This window comes from Dipodomys ordii, unplaced genomic scaffold (genome assembly GCF_000151885.1).
Source record: "Dipodomys ordii isolate 6190 unplaced genomic scaffold, Dord_2.0 Scaffold47, whole genome shotgun sequence".
In the NCBI taxonomy this organism is placed as follows: domain Eukaryota; kingdom Metazoa; phylum Chordata; class Mammalia; order Rodentia; family Heteromyidae; genus Dipodomys; species Dipodomys ordii.
Window position 1 is genome coordinate 203,360 of NW_012267263.1, and position 16,241 is coordinate 219,600.

The 16,241-nt window shown below is 35.6% G+C and overlaps 1 protein-coding gene across 1 annotated transcript; it reads left to right on the plus strand.

Annotated features, from left to right (window-relative positions):
- The first annotated feature begins 3,212 nt into the window (after window positions 1-3,212).
- Window positions 3,213-14,339, plus strand: Il1a (interleukin 1, alpha). Its single transcript, XM_013019770.1, has 7 exons — window positions 3,213-3,250; window positions 3,832-3,886; window positions 4,779-4,827; window positions 6,193-6,421; window positions 9,060-9,233; window positions 10,711-10,835; window positions 13,034-14,339. The coding sequence occupies exons 2-7, from the start codon at window positions 3,840-3,842 to the stop codon at window positions 13,220-13,222; spliced, it is 813 nt and encodes a 270-aa protein (XP_012875224.1). The 5' UTR covers window positions 3,213-3,250; window positions 3,832-3,839; the 3' UTR covers window positions 13,223-14,339.
- Window positions 14,340-16,241: the final 1,902 nt, after the last annotated feature.

Here is a 16,241-nt window from a genome sequence, read left to right on the forward strand (position 1 = left end):
ATTCTTGAAGCCTGGGGTTGTTACAAAGATAGTTATAGGAGAGTTATTACAAAGATAGCTACAAGTGAATTATTACAAACAAAGATAGCTACAGGTGAATTATTACAAAGATAGTTACAAGAGCATACAAAACGTGCACACTGAGGCGTCTACACCCTTGAAGCAGGAGGCAATCAATCACGAGGGGAATGCAGAACATTGCACAGCAGGCGCCAGGAGGAGATAGGGTCAAGTCTGGGTGAAATATGTTTTAAGGTCTCCCTTTAAGGCATCTCTTTGTTTTTGGTAAAGGATCGAGATAGGCTTGAGAATGTGTGAAGTAACTTTTAAGGTCTCCCTTTAGGGAATCTCTTTGTTTTTAGTAACGGTCAATTTCCTGGCTTCTAAGTATTCTCACACAGTCTAAGGCCTTGACAGTCTAGGAGACCCTTCCTTTCTAAGTATTCTCACACAGTCTAGGGCCTTGACAGTCTAGGAGACCCTTCCCCCCTACACTTACCTCCAATTAACCACCAGAAAACCAGAAGTGGCACTGTGTCTCAAGTGCTATAGCACCAGCCTTGAGCTGAAGAGTTCAGGGACAGCGCCCAGGGCCCCAGGCCCAGAGTTCAAGCTCCAAGACTGACAAAAATATAAAAGAAAATAAAGGAATTGTCACATGAAAGACATTACCAAGATCTTTTGGATCCACAACCTCTGGGCTTATAAAGCACACCCGCTCATTTATAATTTTTCCTTAATTGTCTAAGTGACAATGAATTAAGAAGATATTTCAAGATCTCCTTAGAGTATTACCACCTCTCAGAGTTGAGAGATGAAGTCACTCTAAATCCTTAAATCTCACTCTCTTTCTCAGTCACACACACACACACACACACACACACACACCTTCAATAAAGCCCTACTCAGTCCTCTCTCCCTTTCCTACTTCCCTAGAATTGTTTTGTTAACTTTTATCCACTCTCATAGAAAATCATGCTTCCTATAAAGTCAGGACCTCTCACTCTCTGAACCTCACCCATCCTATTGTTCCCTTAAAACCAGTTTTTAAGAAGATCATGTGAAAGAAATGGTTGAGCCACATGTTAACCTTGGTTTTTTGTTTCTTAACCAAACTCTCCTTGAGAAATTCAACAACCACATCTGGGGAATTCTCTACAACAGAGGAATGAAGATGCGGCCAGGCTGGGTGTTGCTACAGATGGTGGAACCTGGGGTGTTTTCCTGGATTGCCAAAGAGGTACAATGTATTGTTCCCAGAAACCAAATTATTGTCAGTGTTTCAATAGCGGCCTTCATCTGAAAGTATCCTCACTGCTGAAGTTTTCAAACCACTATTTTCATAAGAACTCTATTTCTTCTGTGAACTAGGGTGTTAAAATTATGGCTTTATAGGTTCCCAAGTGACTGAAGCCATCATTAGTATTGTTATTATTTTTGTTTACTTGTATCTCTATAGCAGCCCATGTTCAACAATGTACTTCGCAATTCTTAATTAGTAGCAGTCCTCACAGATGCCTGGGAGGCAGAGAGGCTGAACCAGAATTAATATTCTATGTTAGAGGAACAGAAATGTACAGAGTAGTTTTTTGGCTGCCAACACTATTCAGTGATCGTCCAGCCTGAGACACCCAAGTGTCAGCCTCAATCTGGTCCTGTACTTACATTGCCTTATCTAGGACACCTCTTAGTTCTATGGCTCTTACTATCACTATTATAACACAGGAAGCACAGACCCAGCCACAGACTAAGAATCAGAGGAATATACCTCAATAATCATCTAATTGACTGTATTATTTACCTTTAAATGGGACCAGAGAGAATATCTAACTCCCAGAAGCTGTTTTACTCAGAGTTCCAACTTTGTTTTGGTTTGTTTTTATGCCATGTTTTGGTGCCTTGCCTTTCTTTTTTTATCACTTTTTCTCTTTTCTTCCACCTATTTCCTTAACTTAAAATTTGTGTAGTTTAAAGTCCCAACAGGGAAACCTGGAGTACTGATTTGCTAAATCTGGTGTTCTGCCATCTGAACTAGATTGGCCTCAGGATAATATCTTTTGTCTCTTTTTCCCCTAATCCCCATTAGTAAACTGAGCCCACTGGCTCTTGACTGAGGCTTTGCTCACATCTCTCCCAGGAGCTATCTTCATACAATTGGACAACTGGGATTTGACCCAGGGAAGGCCAAACTTGCCTCTTCTTTTTCTTTTCTTTTCTTTCTTTCTTCCTTTCTTTCTTTCTTTCTTCCTTTCTTCCTTTCTTTCCCTTTCTTTCTTTTCTTTCTTTCTTTCTGCCAGTCCAGAGGCTTGAAATTTGGAAATAGGTGCTGTCCCTGGGCTTCTTTTGCTCAAAGCTAGTGCTCTACCACTTGAGCTACAGCACCACTTCCAGCCTTTTCTGAGTAGTTTATTGGAGATACAAGTCTAGTGGAATTTCTTGCTGGGGCTGACTTCAAACTGCAATCCTCAGATCTCAGCCTTCTGAGTAGCTAGGATTACACTAGTCTTTAAGCTCAAATAGAAGGCCACTTTACTGTTATATGACTAGGGCTGAGAAATCTCTCCTAGAGTTCTTTCATTTCTGTAGAAAATAAATTGATACTATTTAGAGGAATAAGAAAATTACTTTTCTCTCCTCTATCCAACCTAATCAAAATGTTGTCATTTCAGATGTAGATTAAGCCACTTTGTGCTTTAATCAAGCAATTCTCCCACTTCCGGAAAAAAAAATAGAGGCTCATCTTCCTCTAAAATTCCACTCCATACCTCTCAGAGGCTGCTAGCTCGTCTGTCAATTCACAAGTAGCTTTAGGATACAATAAACAAATTAAGCGAAATATAAGCTACTGAATTTTTCTCCTATTCTAGTCATCTCTAATTCTGATTTGGGTATTTTCCCCTTCCTCCTCCATCACATATTTTAGAAATTTGATAAGCTTCTGCTGTTCTTCCCTTTTTTTAAGACTACATGTTTGTAATTATATAGACCAAACATTAAATAAATGAACAAAGTTAATACTCCTGGCATCTTTGCAAACATTAAAATTTCCAAGTTTATAATCTTTCATTAGTCTGGCTACTACTAGGTTAAATGAACATTTAAAAATGCAAAGCTAAACTATTTCCTGTGAATTTCCCCATGACGCACTTGTGGCCACACCTTCTTGACAGAGACATAAAAGGCAAAGAAGCTTGACTCAGGCTGTCTCCAAGCAGAGGGAGTCATAGCATTAACACTTGAGTCGGCAAAGGTACAGTCCTTATCACAACTCTGGCTTTGAAAATACCTTTTGCTTTGCCTTTTTGCTTTCTTCTCTCAAACTACCTTCTTTAAACCTATAACCTCTTCCTTTTTTTTCTTTTCTTGTCCATCTCTGATGTGGTATATGATTAGAAGCAGTCATATTTCAGATTATGACTCCCTTGCCTTACAAATTGGGAACTGGGGTAGCCAAACTGGATTCCTGTGAGGGCATCCATGGGCACAGCAGTATCCTTTGGAGGCACTCCCTACCACAAAACTACTAGGAGAAATCTGAACACTTCCAACTCTCTCTGATTTCTGTGTGGTAGACATGGAATGTCTACCATGTACATTGGGCATAAGAAACATCAAGAGAAATAAAACATTCTGAAAGAAGTATGTGAAGTACTAGAGATACATAAAAAAAGAATGGAAGTGAGTGAGGAGGAGAAGAACAGGAAAACCAGTCATTTGTGGGTTAAGTTAGTCAATGAAAAATTTCAAGAAGCACAAAGTAAAGGTGGCTGTCCTACCAAGTACTTGTTTGAAGGGGGCCAACCTGGTAGCTACTGTTATTCTCTTTTGCAGAAGTCAAGATGGCAAAAGTCCCAGACCTATTTGAAGACCTGAAGAATTGTTACAGGTAAGGCATCTATCTCTTATGATTTAATAAGGGATTCAAGGCTCATTCTAGACTAGGAGTGATTGATCTAAGGTATGGCTGACAAATGCTATAATAATGCATACTGGCTCTGAAATCAGAGCAGATTCAGAAAAGACTCAAGAAAACTAAGTATTCAGTGTTAAATTGAGTTGCCAGGAGATATATATATTGTAGAAGAACCATTTTTGAGGTGTGTTGAACCCTACCTGAGTGTTACTATTGACTTAGACACTGTCTCCATCGATTTCCTATGGTTAACTAGAGTAATTAAGTTTTAATAGACTGCCTAAGGGAGAACCTATTAGGAAAACAGGATTCCAGTCAGGGAGGATGAAATGGCTCCATAGCAATTAGGCTGGACATAATCAAACCTCATTCAGATACAGCAGAACGATAAATGTGTGAAGTTGAAATTAAACAATATTTTAAATTAATACAATACTTCCATAACCTTCCAACATTGTTAATACATCTATTGTTACCAGGATATTTTTCCAAATGTAAATTATTATATACACTTTAGTGAATAGATGGGAAAAATGTATAACAGGATTTATGTGTTATTTCAAAGTATTTTTTTCTCTTAAGCAATTTAACTCTTTTCTCTGTAGTTCAATTAAAGCTATTCAAGTTGTTAGCCAAGCCAGTTTTTATAAGTAGAGAATAAAAATATACAAGGCTCATTTTAATAATTATTAATTTTAAATTAGTAAAGTATGAATTACTATATATTTTTTAATTTATAAAAGTCTTTAATTTACAAAGATCATGAGTGTGTGTTTCCAGAGCTACTATGGTCATTAAAATATAATGTCTGATGACTATTATGAGATAAAAAAACACAACTACATTCTGATTGTTTTTCTGACAGTGAAGGTGAAGAATACAGTTCTGCTGTTGACTATGTCTCTCTGAATCAGGTAAGCAAATGCCTGCCTGTATTATGGGTCTGCTTTCTATACATGAAGTTCCTTCAGCAAAAGAGCACAACAATGAATGAAATCTTTAGATACTTTTTCCTCTCACTAGAGATCCAGAGACCCACATTTCTTGATTATCAATGAAACAACTTGCCTCTTCATACTAGTAGTTAAGGGCATTCTTCACATTCATCTATTCTAGGACAGAGCAGAACTGTTCTGAAACTCTGAGGAATCTTTGTGTCAGGTTGCTTCATAATATTAGTTAGGTCATCCTGAGACAACTCCTATACCAGAAATCTGTCTCTTAACATGATGTATTTTAGTCTGATAACAGCACCAGAGATTAAAGGTAATTCTCCAAACCTAACAGCTCATAAGCTGAAGAAGAAGCAGACAAGTTGAAAGTCAGAGATTTGCAGGTACTCACCAACCTGTTATTTTATGTCTGTAGCTTTAAAAGTAATTTCCAAACAGGCACCAGTAGCTCATTCCTGTAATCCTAGCTACTTGGAAGGCTGAGATCTGAGGGTCACAATTCAAAGCCAACCTGAGCAGTAAAGTCCATGAGACTCTTATCTCCAATTAACCACCAAAAAACTAGAATTGGAGCTGTGGTTCCAGTGGTAGAGAGCTAGCCTTGGATATAAAAGCTCGGAAACAGTGCCCAAGCCCTGAGTTCAAGTCCCAGGACAAGCACTTTAAAAAAGAAAAAAGCTATTCCCAGAAGAATCCTAGGCAGGATAGGATACAAGACCATCATGGATAACAATTCCTACAGGTGCACCAATCCTTTATATTAGATGGTATAGTATTTTCAGGTAATCTGCACACATCCTGTAGTATACCTTTAATCGTCTCTAGATTACTCATGATACTAGAAATGATATAAATGCCATGGAAATAGTTGTACTGTATTCTGCACATGTTCAATACAGACACAACATAGTTTTTCCAACTATTTTCAGTCTGAGGTTGATTGAACTAAAGGGTACACAGCACTTGGATACAGAAGAAAAATTGCATTGCTAAAGTATTTTGAGGACTATCCAGTAGATAGATTTTGACACCTATTGAGGTGAAACTTGTGGAAAGCTTCCATTTCCTAAGATCATTTGTTAACCTATTGCATTGCCATATCTAAATATAATTTTGAAGATGAATGAAAAGTCTTCCTAAGAAATCACATGTTTTCAGAGTTATCCAGTAAAGTTAGGAAGGAAGGGAAAAAAGAAAGACATAATTACCCAAGACAAAAATGACGATCCTTCTCAATGTCTGTTAGCTACAGCTAACATAGAATGAATCTTGAGTCATTCTATGACCATAGATAAGTCTTTCAGTTTCTATCCTCCTTCTTCACAGAAATCCTTCTATGAAGCAACATATCAACCACTTAATGAGAATTGCATGGATAAACTTATGTCTCAGAGCACCTCTGAAACCTCTAAGACATCCAAGCTTACTCTCAATGATGGCTTGGTAGTGGTAGCAAAATCGAGCAATGGGAAGATTCTGAAGAAGAGATTGCTGAGTTTAAATCAAACCCTCACTGATGATGATCTGGAGGCAATTAACAATGATGAAAAAGAAGGTAAGGGATCAAGCACTACAAAATCCCTGTTTTCCACATGCCTGTCCTGTGGTTTGAACTCAGAGCCTGGTTGCTGTCCCTGAGCTTTCTTACTCAAGGCTAGCACTCTTATCACTTGAGCTACAGCTCCACTTCTGGCTTTTTTTTTTTTCGGTGTTTAACTGATGGTAAGAGTCTCACAGACTTTCCTGCCGATCTTCAGATCTCAGCTTCCTGAATAACTAAGATTACAGGCACTCTGCTCAGTTATTTTCCAGTTTTGAGTAAATGGAGACAATGGAGTATAAGGGAAATAAAATCAGCATCAGAATTCAAGAGAACAAGTAGGCATTAGTTTGGTAACTACAACAAAGAAACATAATTTTTGTTCTGCAAGGGGAAGAGATAAGCAGAGGCTTGAATCTAGAATACTTGCTCATAGGCTCATTTCTCGGCCACATTGTTACAGACTAGACTTCTTTTTTTTTCTTTTTTTATTGTGAAAATACTATACAGAGGGGTTACAATTACATGGGCAAGATAGTGAGTGCATTTCTTATCAAGCATTGTAGCCTCTTCCTTTGTTTCCCCTTCCCTTCCCTTCCCATCCTCCCCCCTTTCGCCGCAACCAATCCTCCCCGAGGGCCGCCCCCGCCACACCAAAGTTGCCGCCCCCGCCACACCAAAGTTGTAAAGTTCATTTTCGACATAACGTGTTACAGTCTAGACTTCTAACCTTTAGCAAAAAGTTGTTCTAGTCTGTTAGTAGGTAGCCTTCATGTAAACCTCCTTAGTCATATTAATCTATCTGTCACTATTCTCTACTAAAAATGTAGCTAATCAGAATCCCTATCTCACTGAATTGTTATAAAGATTAAATAAATCAATACTTCCAAACTTCTAGACAAGAACTAATGGCTGTAGACAGTAATTATCCAAGAATTCTTAGCTCTTATTATTCCTAATGCCTTTATCAATACAACCAACACTATTTATTATTGGTTGTACTGTATTGCTAAACATTGAAAAAATCTTAGATTCTCATTTTTATATATGAGGAAACAAAGCTCACAAAACTCACAAATCTAACTCAGCTTGATCTATGAAAACTCTGGTTTTTTTTCTATACCTTTACTGCACACCACATAACAGCCCTTTAAGATAGCGCCTAACAAAGCACACATCTAGAGATTTTAAGAGAGTAGTCATTTGCCATGTAGAATTTATACCAGTACTATGGTATGTTCTCCCTTGGTCTTTTCTGACATTAAGCACACATATGCACACACACACGCACACGCACACACACACAGGCTTAACAGTATTAAAAATATAATATATACAATATCATACCCAGCTTTTTTCACTCAGCAATATACTGAGAACATTTGTTAGAACTGTTTTCACCATTATAAGAAATACCATAGGAAGTGGCATTGTAGCCCAAGTGGTAGAGCACTCACCTTGAACTGAAGAGCTTGGAGATAGCACCCAGGCTCAGAGTTCAAGCCCCACTACCAACAAAAAAAAAAGAAATATCACAATAAGTATCTTTATTGATATCTTCATTTTTATAAGTTTTAATTGTGAAAATACTGTACAGAGGGGTTACAGTTACATGAGCAAGGTAATGAGTACATTTCTTATCACGGATTGTTGACTCCTCCTTTGTTTTTCCCCTACCATCCCTTTGATGTCTTCATTTCTGATTTCTGTTGCTGTTTATTTCCTTAGAATAGTAAGTGAAGATAATATTCAGTTTCAAGGATTTCTGAAGCACTGATACATACCATTTTCCAGAAAGATGGTAGATAATACCCTCAATACATATATATACTACATATGTAATTACATATATATACTATATATTTAATATTTATCAAAAATATTTTATATACTATGTAATATTTTATGCATTAAAATATATTATGTACTTATATATTTCTTATATGGCATATAACATATAAGTTATAATAATTATAAATTGTGATATATAAGCTATATAGAATACTTTTATATTTTAGTGACAGATAATTTTTAACATATTCATTTTTATCTTAGTACATTCATTTGAAAATATAGATGGAGAATATTCATAGTATTCCTAGTCACTTAGAAACTTTCAACAAACCAAAAATAAGAAACTTGGGGCTGGAAAGTTGGCTCAGTGGTAGAGTGCTTGCCTTGCATGCATGAGGCCTTGGGTTCAATTCCTTAGCACCACATAAGCAGAAAAAGCTGGAAGTGGTTCTGTGGCTTAAGAGGTAGAGTGCTAACCTTGAGCTAAAGAGCTGAGGGACAGCACCCAGGCCCAGAGTTCAGGCCCCAAGACCAACAACAACAACAACAAAAAGAAAGAAAGAGAGAGAGAGAGAGAGAAAGAAAGAAAGAAAGAAAGAAAGAAAGAAAGAAAGAAAGAAAGAAAGAAAGAAAGAAAGAAAGAAAGAAAGAAAGAAAGAAAGAAAGAAAAGAAAAAAATAAGAAACTTGTACAAATGATCTCTTTTTCCATGCATTTTTATGGTTATCTATTTCCTGAGGGATTGGTTTTTAAAAGAAGCAAATAAATCCCTTTCAGAGCTACTTCCTACTTGTATTAACACATGTATATTATCTGTTTATACATAGACATTAACCTGAATTTGTTGTAATTCTTTCAGAAATCATTAGGCCCAGATCAGCACCTCATATCTTCGAAAGCAATGTAAAGTACAAATATATGAAGACTGCTAAACAAGAGTTTGTCCTGAATGATGCCATCAATCAAAGTATAATCCGAGACACATCGGGTCAATATCTCAGGGCTGCTTCAGTCAATAATTTAGACTATGAAGGTAAACGGCCAACATATCATATTCACTTACTTTTATTTATTTATTTTAATCTTTCTTCTTTAAAAGCATAAATTTCTCTACATCCTTGGCCTTGCAAAATTCTTCATTCTAATAGAACAAAGCCTATCACCCTTAGTAAAAATCCTATGTAAGAACAGACATATCATGCAAATCTACAAATGGAAGAGGAGCTCCCTGTCTTTGTAAAAGCTAAGTGGAGATGGAGCATAGAGCTTTCTGATATACCTCCTTGATTCCTATAGTCTTACACCTGATTTTTAAAATGAAATTGAGTCTCAGAAATATTGAAGGATTTAGTTAAAATTTACCCAGAAGCCATTTAGAAGTTATCACTCTCCAATAGAAAACCTGGTAACCAAACATATAACTAATGTCAAACTAGAACTTCAGTATCTTTGATAACATAGTGGCAGGACAAAACAGCCAGTTAACTACAATGCTATGTGAAGAAAGTTAGTGCTGAAAAGTTTTTCTCATGCAAATCCAATTTTCATGGACAGGCCTATTTTAGCTGTAGGACATGCCATTCAGTACATAAAATGATTTTCAAAGATCCAAAGAGACAGCTGTGCAATAAACAAAGCAGGATGCTGTTTTAGGTGCACTTCAGTTAACATACTTTTCACTCTACAATATACATTATTTTATATTTCATTTTCCTACCTATTATTTCACTTGATTTTCCCACATGTTGATGAGTTTTTGGTGGGTGTGCACGCACGTGTGCACACATGAATGCACACACACACATACACACACACACACACACACACACACACACATAAACTTTTTCTTTATTTTCTTTTGGTGCTAGGAAACCAAACTCAGGACCTTGTCCATGCTAAGCAAGCACTCTATCACTGAGCCACATCCCAGTCCCTGTATTTACCATTTTGAATGGAAGAGAGTATTCAACAGTGTTTCTATGTTGGTGCTATGTGTTTGATATAAATAGTTCTGCTATAGACAGACACTGTTTCATTTACAAATGTGAATAGTTAATATATAGTATATATAATTGTTTTCTTCTATTGGATTGCATCTTTAGATTATATCCTCAAGTGAAACTTCTAGATCAATAAGCATAAATAATTTTATAGCCCTTATTAAGCATTTTTCTCTCAGGGAAATTGAATTATTTTGCATGTGCATATGACTCTTTCTAAATGTCTTTAAGTTATTACAAACTTACAAACTAATAAATATCATGTCATATCCTACCGTTACTATAATAAATTCAACAAATATTTATTAATTCCCTAAGAATCCTGTCAACATAAAAAATACTAAAAATATTAACTAAGTATTTACCTGTCTAGATAATGTAACAATCATTGTGAAGAATGCATCGATGTCCAAAATTCTATTCCTCTATTTTTATTTTAACCACAGTTCCAACAAACAGTTGATTTTTATTCCAATACAATGTATTTTTTTTGGCCCTTCTCTTTGACAGTGAAATTTGACATGGGTGCCTACTTACCAAAAATAGAAGCTTCTAAATTTCCTGTGACTCTAAGAATCTCAAAAACTCGATTGTTTGTGACTGCTCAAGATGAAGACCAGCCTGTGTTGCTAAAGGTCAGTTGTCTTCTGGCTCTAACTGAACCTCATTTATATCTGATTGCTGTAAACAATCCAATACGCAAATACCCCTAACAGAGTGACATAGTCCTCTTCCCTTCCTACAAAAGCCCCATCTGTCCATCCTACCTACCCCTGTCTGACCTATCCATAAAGGTTATCCTAGGAAGAATCAATTAGAAAAGCTAATAGAGGTAACAGAATAAAATAAATAAATTGACTTCTTACTTCTCTTTCCTTCCCCTGCCTGACCCTATAAAATTAACCTCCATCCCAAGGCATCCATTTATTTTGTTTGGTTGGGTTTTTTGTTTATTCTTAAAGTACCACTAAGTAATTGTAAAAAGGTTTTCAATTCAATATGGCAATTTGTAAGTACAGTGCATCTTGACCAATGTCTTACATCCATTGTTCTATAGATCTTTACTTATTTCTGCTATCTGACCTACATGATAGTAAGCATTGTGACAGTGGGGATTGCTCCCCCCTCTTTATTTCTTATTTAAGAAATTTAATCTAGCTGAGATAAAAGGATTAAGTATCTGCCAATGTGCATAAGGCAAAAGCTGTGAGTCAAGACGAAAATGCTGGCCCTTTTCACTAATGCTACCATTATATCTCATCCCAAGCCCAACGTCTCTACCTAATGCTCAAACATACAGAGACACACTAATATTCTCGCTCTCTCACACATTCACACATTGATATTTTCATTATTGTTAAAAGGTAACTATATATGTGCATAATCTAATAGCTCCTATACCCTAATTAAAATTTATTGGATGTATGTGTTTGTCAAAATGAATCAAGTAAAATGAAAGTGTTATCTACAGAGTAGTGCAGTAGCTTCATTCACGAATTCATTCAACAAGTATTTACTGAGACCCTTTATTTTTTAAGCATAGTGCCAGCAGCTCTGGAGACAGTATGAATCAAAGCCCCCAACCTTATGGAGTTTTGCCCTCTGGACCATATACAATAGACAAGACAATTGACAAAAAGTGTAAAAGAAAGTGAACAGGGTATTAAAAAAGATAAAAGTTATCAAGTAATATTTAGATGGAGTGGCAAAAACAGAGCTCCCTGAATGATGAGAGTTACTGACAGAGGAATCAGTGAGGTTGAACTTTCTAAACAAAGGACTCTAATTGCACCCATCCTCTAGAGTTTCATGAGCTCAAAAGCTAGCTGCAAAGATCAGAAAGAGAACAACTCTTGGAGTTGGGCATTGTGAGGAGAAAAGATAAGCAAGCCTTGTAGAGCTTGCATTGGGAAGTCTTATGAGCTGTTAAAAGATTTCAGACAATGTCCTAGCCTTACTTATATTTCTTAAAGGGAGAATCAAATGGAAAAAAGATAATAGAGAAAGCGTAGAGCCAACTGGGAAAGTTCTGACTATAGTCATGACAGAAAGTTAAGGAAAACAGGGAAGGGCAGTAAGGTAAAGAAAGCCCTCTTCATATCTTGGAACTAGAACCAACAAAAAGAGGAGAAAGTCTATTTGCTGAGATGGCAAAACCTAGGAGAGGAAAACATTTGAGGAATAAAATTCTTATTGGCATTGATATAGAAAAGAATACATTTTTTAAATTATCAAAGAAGCATCTCAACACAGAAGGTGAAATGTATTTTTCCATGAAAAAAATTTAAATTCTATTCATATTCACAGGAAGAGTATGGTCTAAAGGGATTCTATTCTAAGTGGTTAGCTACTGATATATCTGGGAAGTTTTGTGTTTTGGTGTGTGTGTGTATATATGTATACACACATGTGTATATACATGCTTAACCTTCAAGATATGACTTAAATATAGAACTAAATGTCATCTAAAAACTAAATTGTTTTCCCAAAGGTATAATTTATATGCTTAGTTACATGTCAAAATGTTTAGAGGTTTTAGAGTGCTCAGATGCCATACATATCAAAGGTAAAACAATGTTACAGCTCCCAGTAAGATATTAGTGTCACTGGCAATCTTTGTGATTAAGTAACATTTCTAACCAAATAAATCAACTCTTATGCATCTAATATGCATGTAATAGATGCCCGATGAATGAATGAAATGACCATCACAACACAGTCATAGGCTTAACATGCTTTATCTCATGAAGGGCAAATGCCTAGAGATTTTGTTTCAGTTCTTTTTCCAACATCTTCTTTTCCCATAACAGAAATTTGGTTCTCTTTGTCATAGGAGATGCCTGAAACACCAAAAACCATCACAGAGAATGAGAGCAACCTCCTCTTCTTTTGGGAAAATCAGGGAACTAAGAACTACTTCACGTCAGCTGCCCATCCAGAGTTATTTATTGCCACAAATGAAGAAAGTCTGGTACACATGGCAAAAGGGCTACCCTCCATCACAGACTTTCAGATATCATAAAGCCAGCCTTAGCTCTCAAGTCCTCTCACTTGTGAAGTGTTGACCATCTGTATGTACCATGTACATGAAGAAGTCAAATTCATTACTCTTAGTCATTGGCTGAGCATGTGCTAAGCCTTTGTAATTCCAGATGAATGTTTACCCTCTTTGTAAGAGAACAAGGCCTAATAGAACCAACACTAACATATAATGTTGCTTGTTATTTAAAGAACACCCTATACTTTATATGGTACCAATGATTATAATTATTATTTTTCAAAGCATTCTCACAGTTTAGTTCTACTGTGGCAACCAAAAGGACTCTACCCTTATTACACATGAGTTGTCTAAGGTGTAAGGAAACTAAAAAATATGATAACAGTTGGAAAGAGAGGCCATAATTTCATTCAACTGTGCACTTTTGCTTCTAAATTACTAAATTACTAATAGGCTCTTAATCAAATAAGTTAATTTTCCTGGACCTCAATTTTCAAAAGAAACAGTTAATAACCATTTATAGTTCCTGCCTTAATCATTTTTTTATGCCAGTGAGGTAATTTTGGTAAAAATACCTCTTGAAACTGAGCCTCAAGATGATATACTATGGAATGTTATTTTTAAATATTTATATATGTGTGTATTTATAAATATATTTAAGATAATTATCATGTTATTATATTTATGGAAGCTTCTTGCATCCTCTAAGGGTTTCCAAGCATTCTCAATGGCAAAGTTTTCCAGGTTTGAGTGAATTGGATATACTTATACCAAGACACTGTAGGCCAGATCATGCTTTTCCTATAACAATCAGACTATATTCCAATACTTGAAATCTTTTACATTGTGATAATATATTTGTGTTAGTTACTTTCTTTCACTCTTCTGCCTCTAAGTTTGCTGTAGCATTCTTAAGTCATTCAACTTGAACTGCAGTTAATTCAAACTACCTAAAATGGGAGGAACTAAACCCTAGAAATAATTGAGTCACTGTTACCTAAACTTTCTTTTCTGGAATGTAAGTGATATTTCTTCTGAGTTCTGAAAGTTGTGATCAAATCATAGTGTTACATTATAATCAATAATGATGATAAATATACTGTTGGCAATCATAATTGGATAAAATTTGCAACAAATCTGATCTGATTGTTGTGTATTATCTTGTTTGTTTGGGTTTGGGAGGAGTATTTTTTTCTTTTCCTTTTCTTTTGTGAATGGATTATTTTTTGATTTACTGTCATCCTTATTCCCTACCAGCATAATAATTAGGAACAAACAGTAAAAATCCACATAAAACACTAATTGTACTATTAATTTTACTATGCCAAACCAAAATTTCATAGTTTGTCTTTCCCTTTCTGTTAGCTGACATTACTCATAAATGATACTGAAAATGACAATATTCCAAGATTTTATACATATACATACAAGTGTTCATACATAAACTCACACATATATGGTAACATTGAAAATAGTATTGGCACTGGGTACCAGTGGCTCAAACCTCTAATCCTAGTTACTCAGGAGGCTGAGATCTGAGAATCATGATTTGAAGCCAACCCAGATAGTAATGTTAATATGACTCTTATCTCTAATTAACCACCCAAAAAAGCCAGAAGTAGAGTTGTGGTTCAAGTGGTAGAGTGACAGATTTAAGCAAAAAAGCTCAGGGACAGTGCCCAGGCCCTGAGTTTAAGTCCCAGTAGCAGCACAAAAACAAATAATAATAATAATAACCCATTTTGAAAGTATGACTATAAGACATGGTTTGTTGTCAAGAATTAAATATAATATTCAACAGATGGTTAGTTCAGTAAGCCTAGAATGGGATTTCATTCTCTTCTTATTTTGAATACCATGCTTTTGTTCAGACAGCCTATACATTTGTTTTTCAAACACCAAATGACATCGATGATTCATATAATACAGTGTAGGCAAATAAGATCTATGGGTTTTCAACCTAAATTCAAAACTTTATCCTATTGAATTTAATCTTTTTAATTTGTACCCAAATCTTCTAGATTGTTCTGATTCTCTTGTCTAGTAACCATATACTAAATCTCCTGGTAAGACATCATATAATATAGAGCCTAAAGAATACAGCTTTATGATCTTATTTCATTTAAATGGTTATTATTTGTATCAAAAGAGATTATGAGAAGGTATACACTAGAATATTAAGAATTCTTATCTCTAAATGATTGAATAATTTATAAGCTTTAGGGTTTTCTGTCCATATATTGTTCTCATTGTTTTGTACTGGTCCTGGAGCTTGAACTCAGGGCCTAACTGCTGTCCTTGAGCTCTTTTGTTTAAGGCTACGACTATACCTACAATTTGAGCCACAGATCTACTTCTAGTTTTTTGGTAGTTAATTGAAGACAAGTATGATTGTCTTTCCTGGCCAGGCTGTCTTTCTCCTATGACCCTCATATCTCAGCCTCCACAGTAGCTAGGATTACAGGAATGAGCCACCAGAACCTGGCTCAGTAAATTTTCTTTTTTTAGTAAATGTATGCTTATTTGAGAAAATACCAATTTATAAAACATTTATAATTTAAATTATTAACTTCAATGTATATAATTATACCTCAATTTTAAAAGTCATTTTTAATTTATAGGAAAAAAGAAAGATATCCCTTTTTCATTTTTCTATTCCTATAACCACAATGGTCTTTCTTTGGTACCCTCTCTCAACCCAGAGTATGAGATATTCTATAAGATAAATGTTTTTTGCCTAAAAGTCTCTATAAGGTAATTTATATTTTTTGTGCATACATTATATGCTTTTCTCTCTCTACCCTTTCCTATCCTCCACTCTTACTGGCCAAGAACACGTTTGCTTCCTCTTTTGAAAAACTCACATCCTACGTTTTATAAGAATGTCTGACAGGGCTGGGATGTAGCTTAGTGGCAAAGCGCTTGCCTAGCAAGTGCAACATCCTGGGTTCGATCCCCAGTACCAAAAAAGAAAAGAAAAAAAATACAGTTAAAAAAAAACAAAGAATGCCTGACAAACAATAAAAGATCTTATACAATTTCA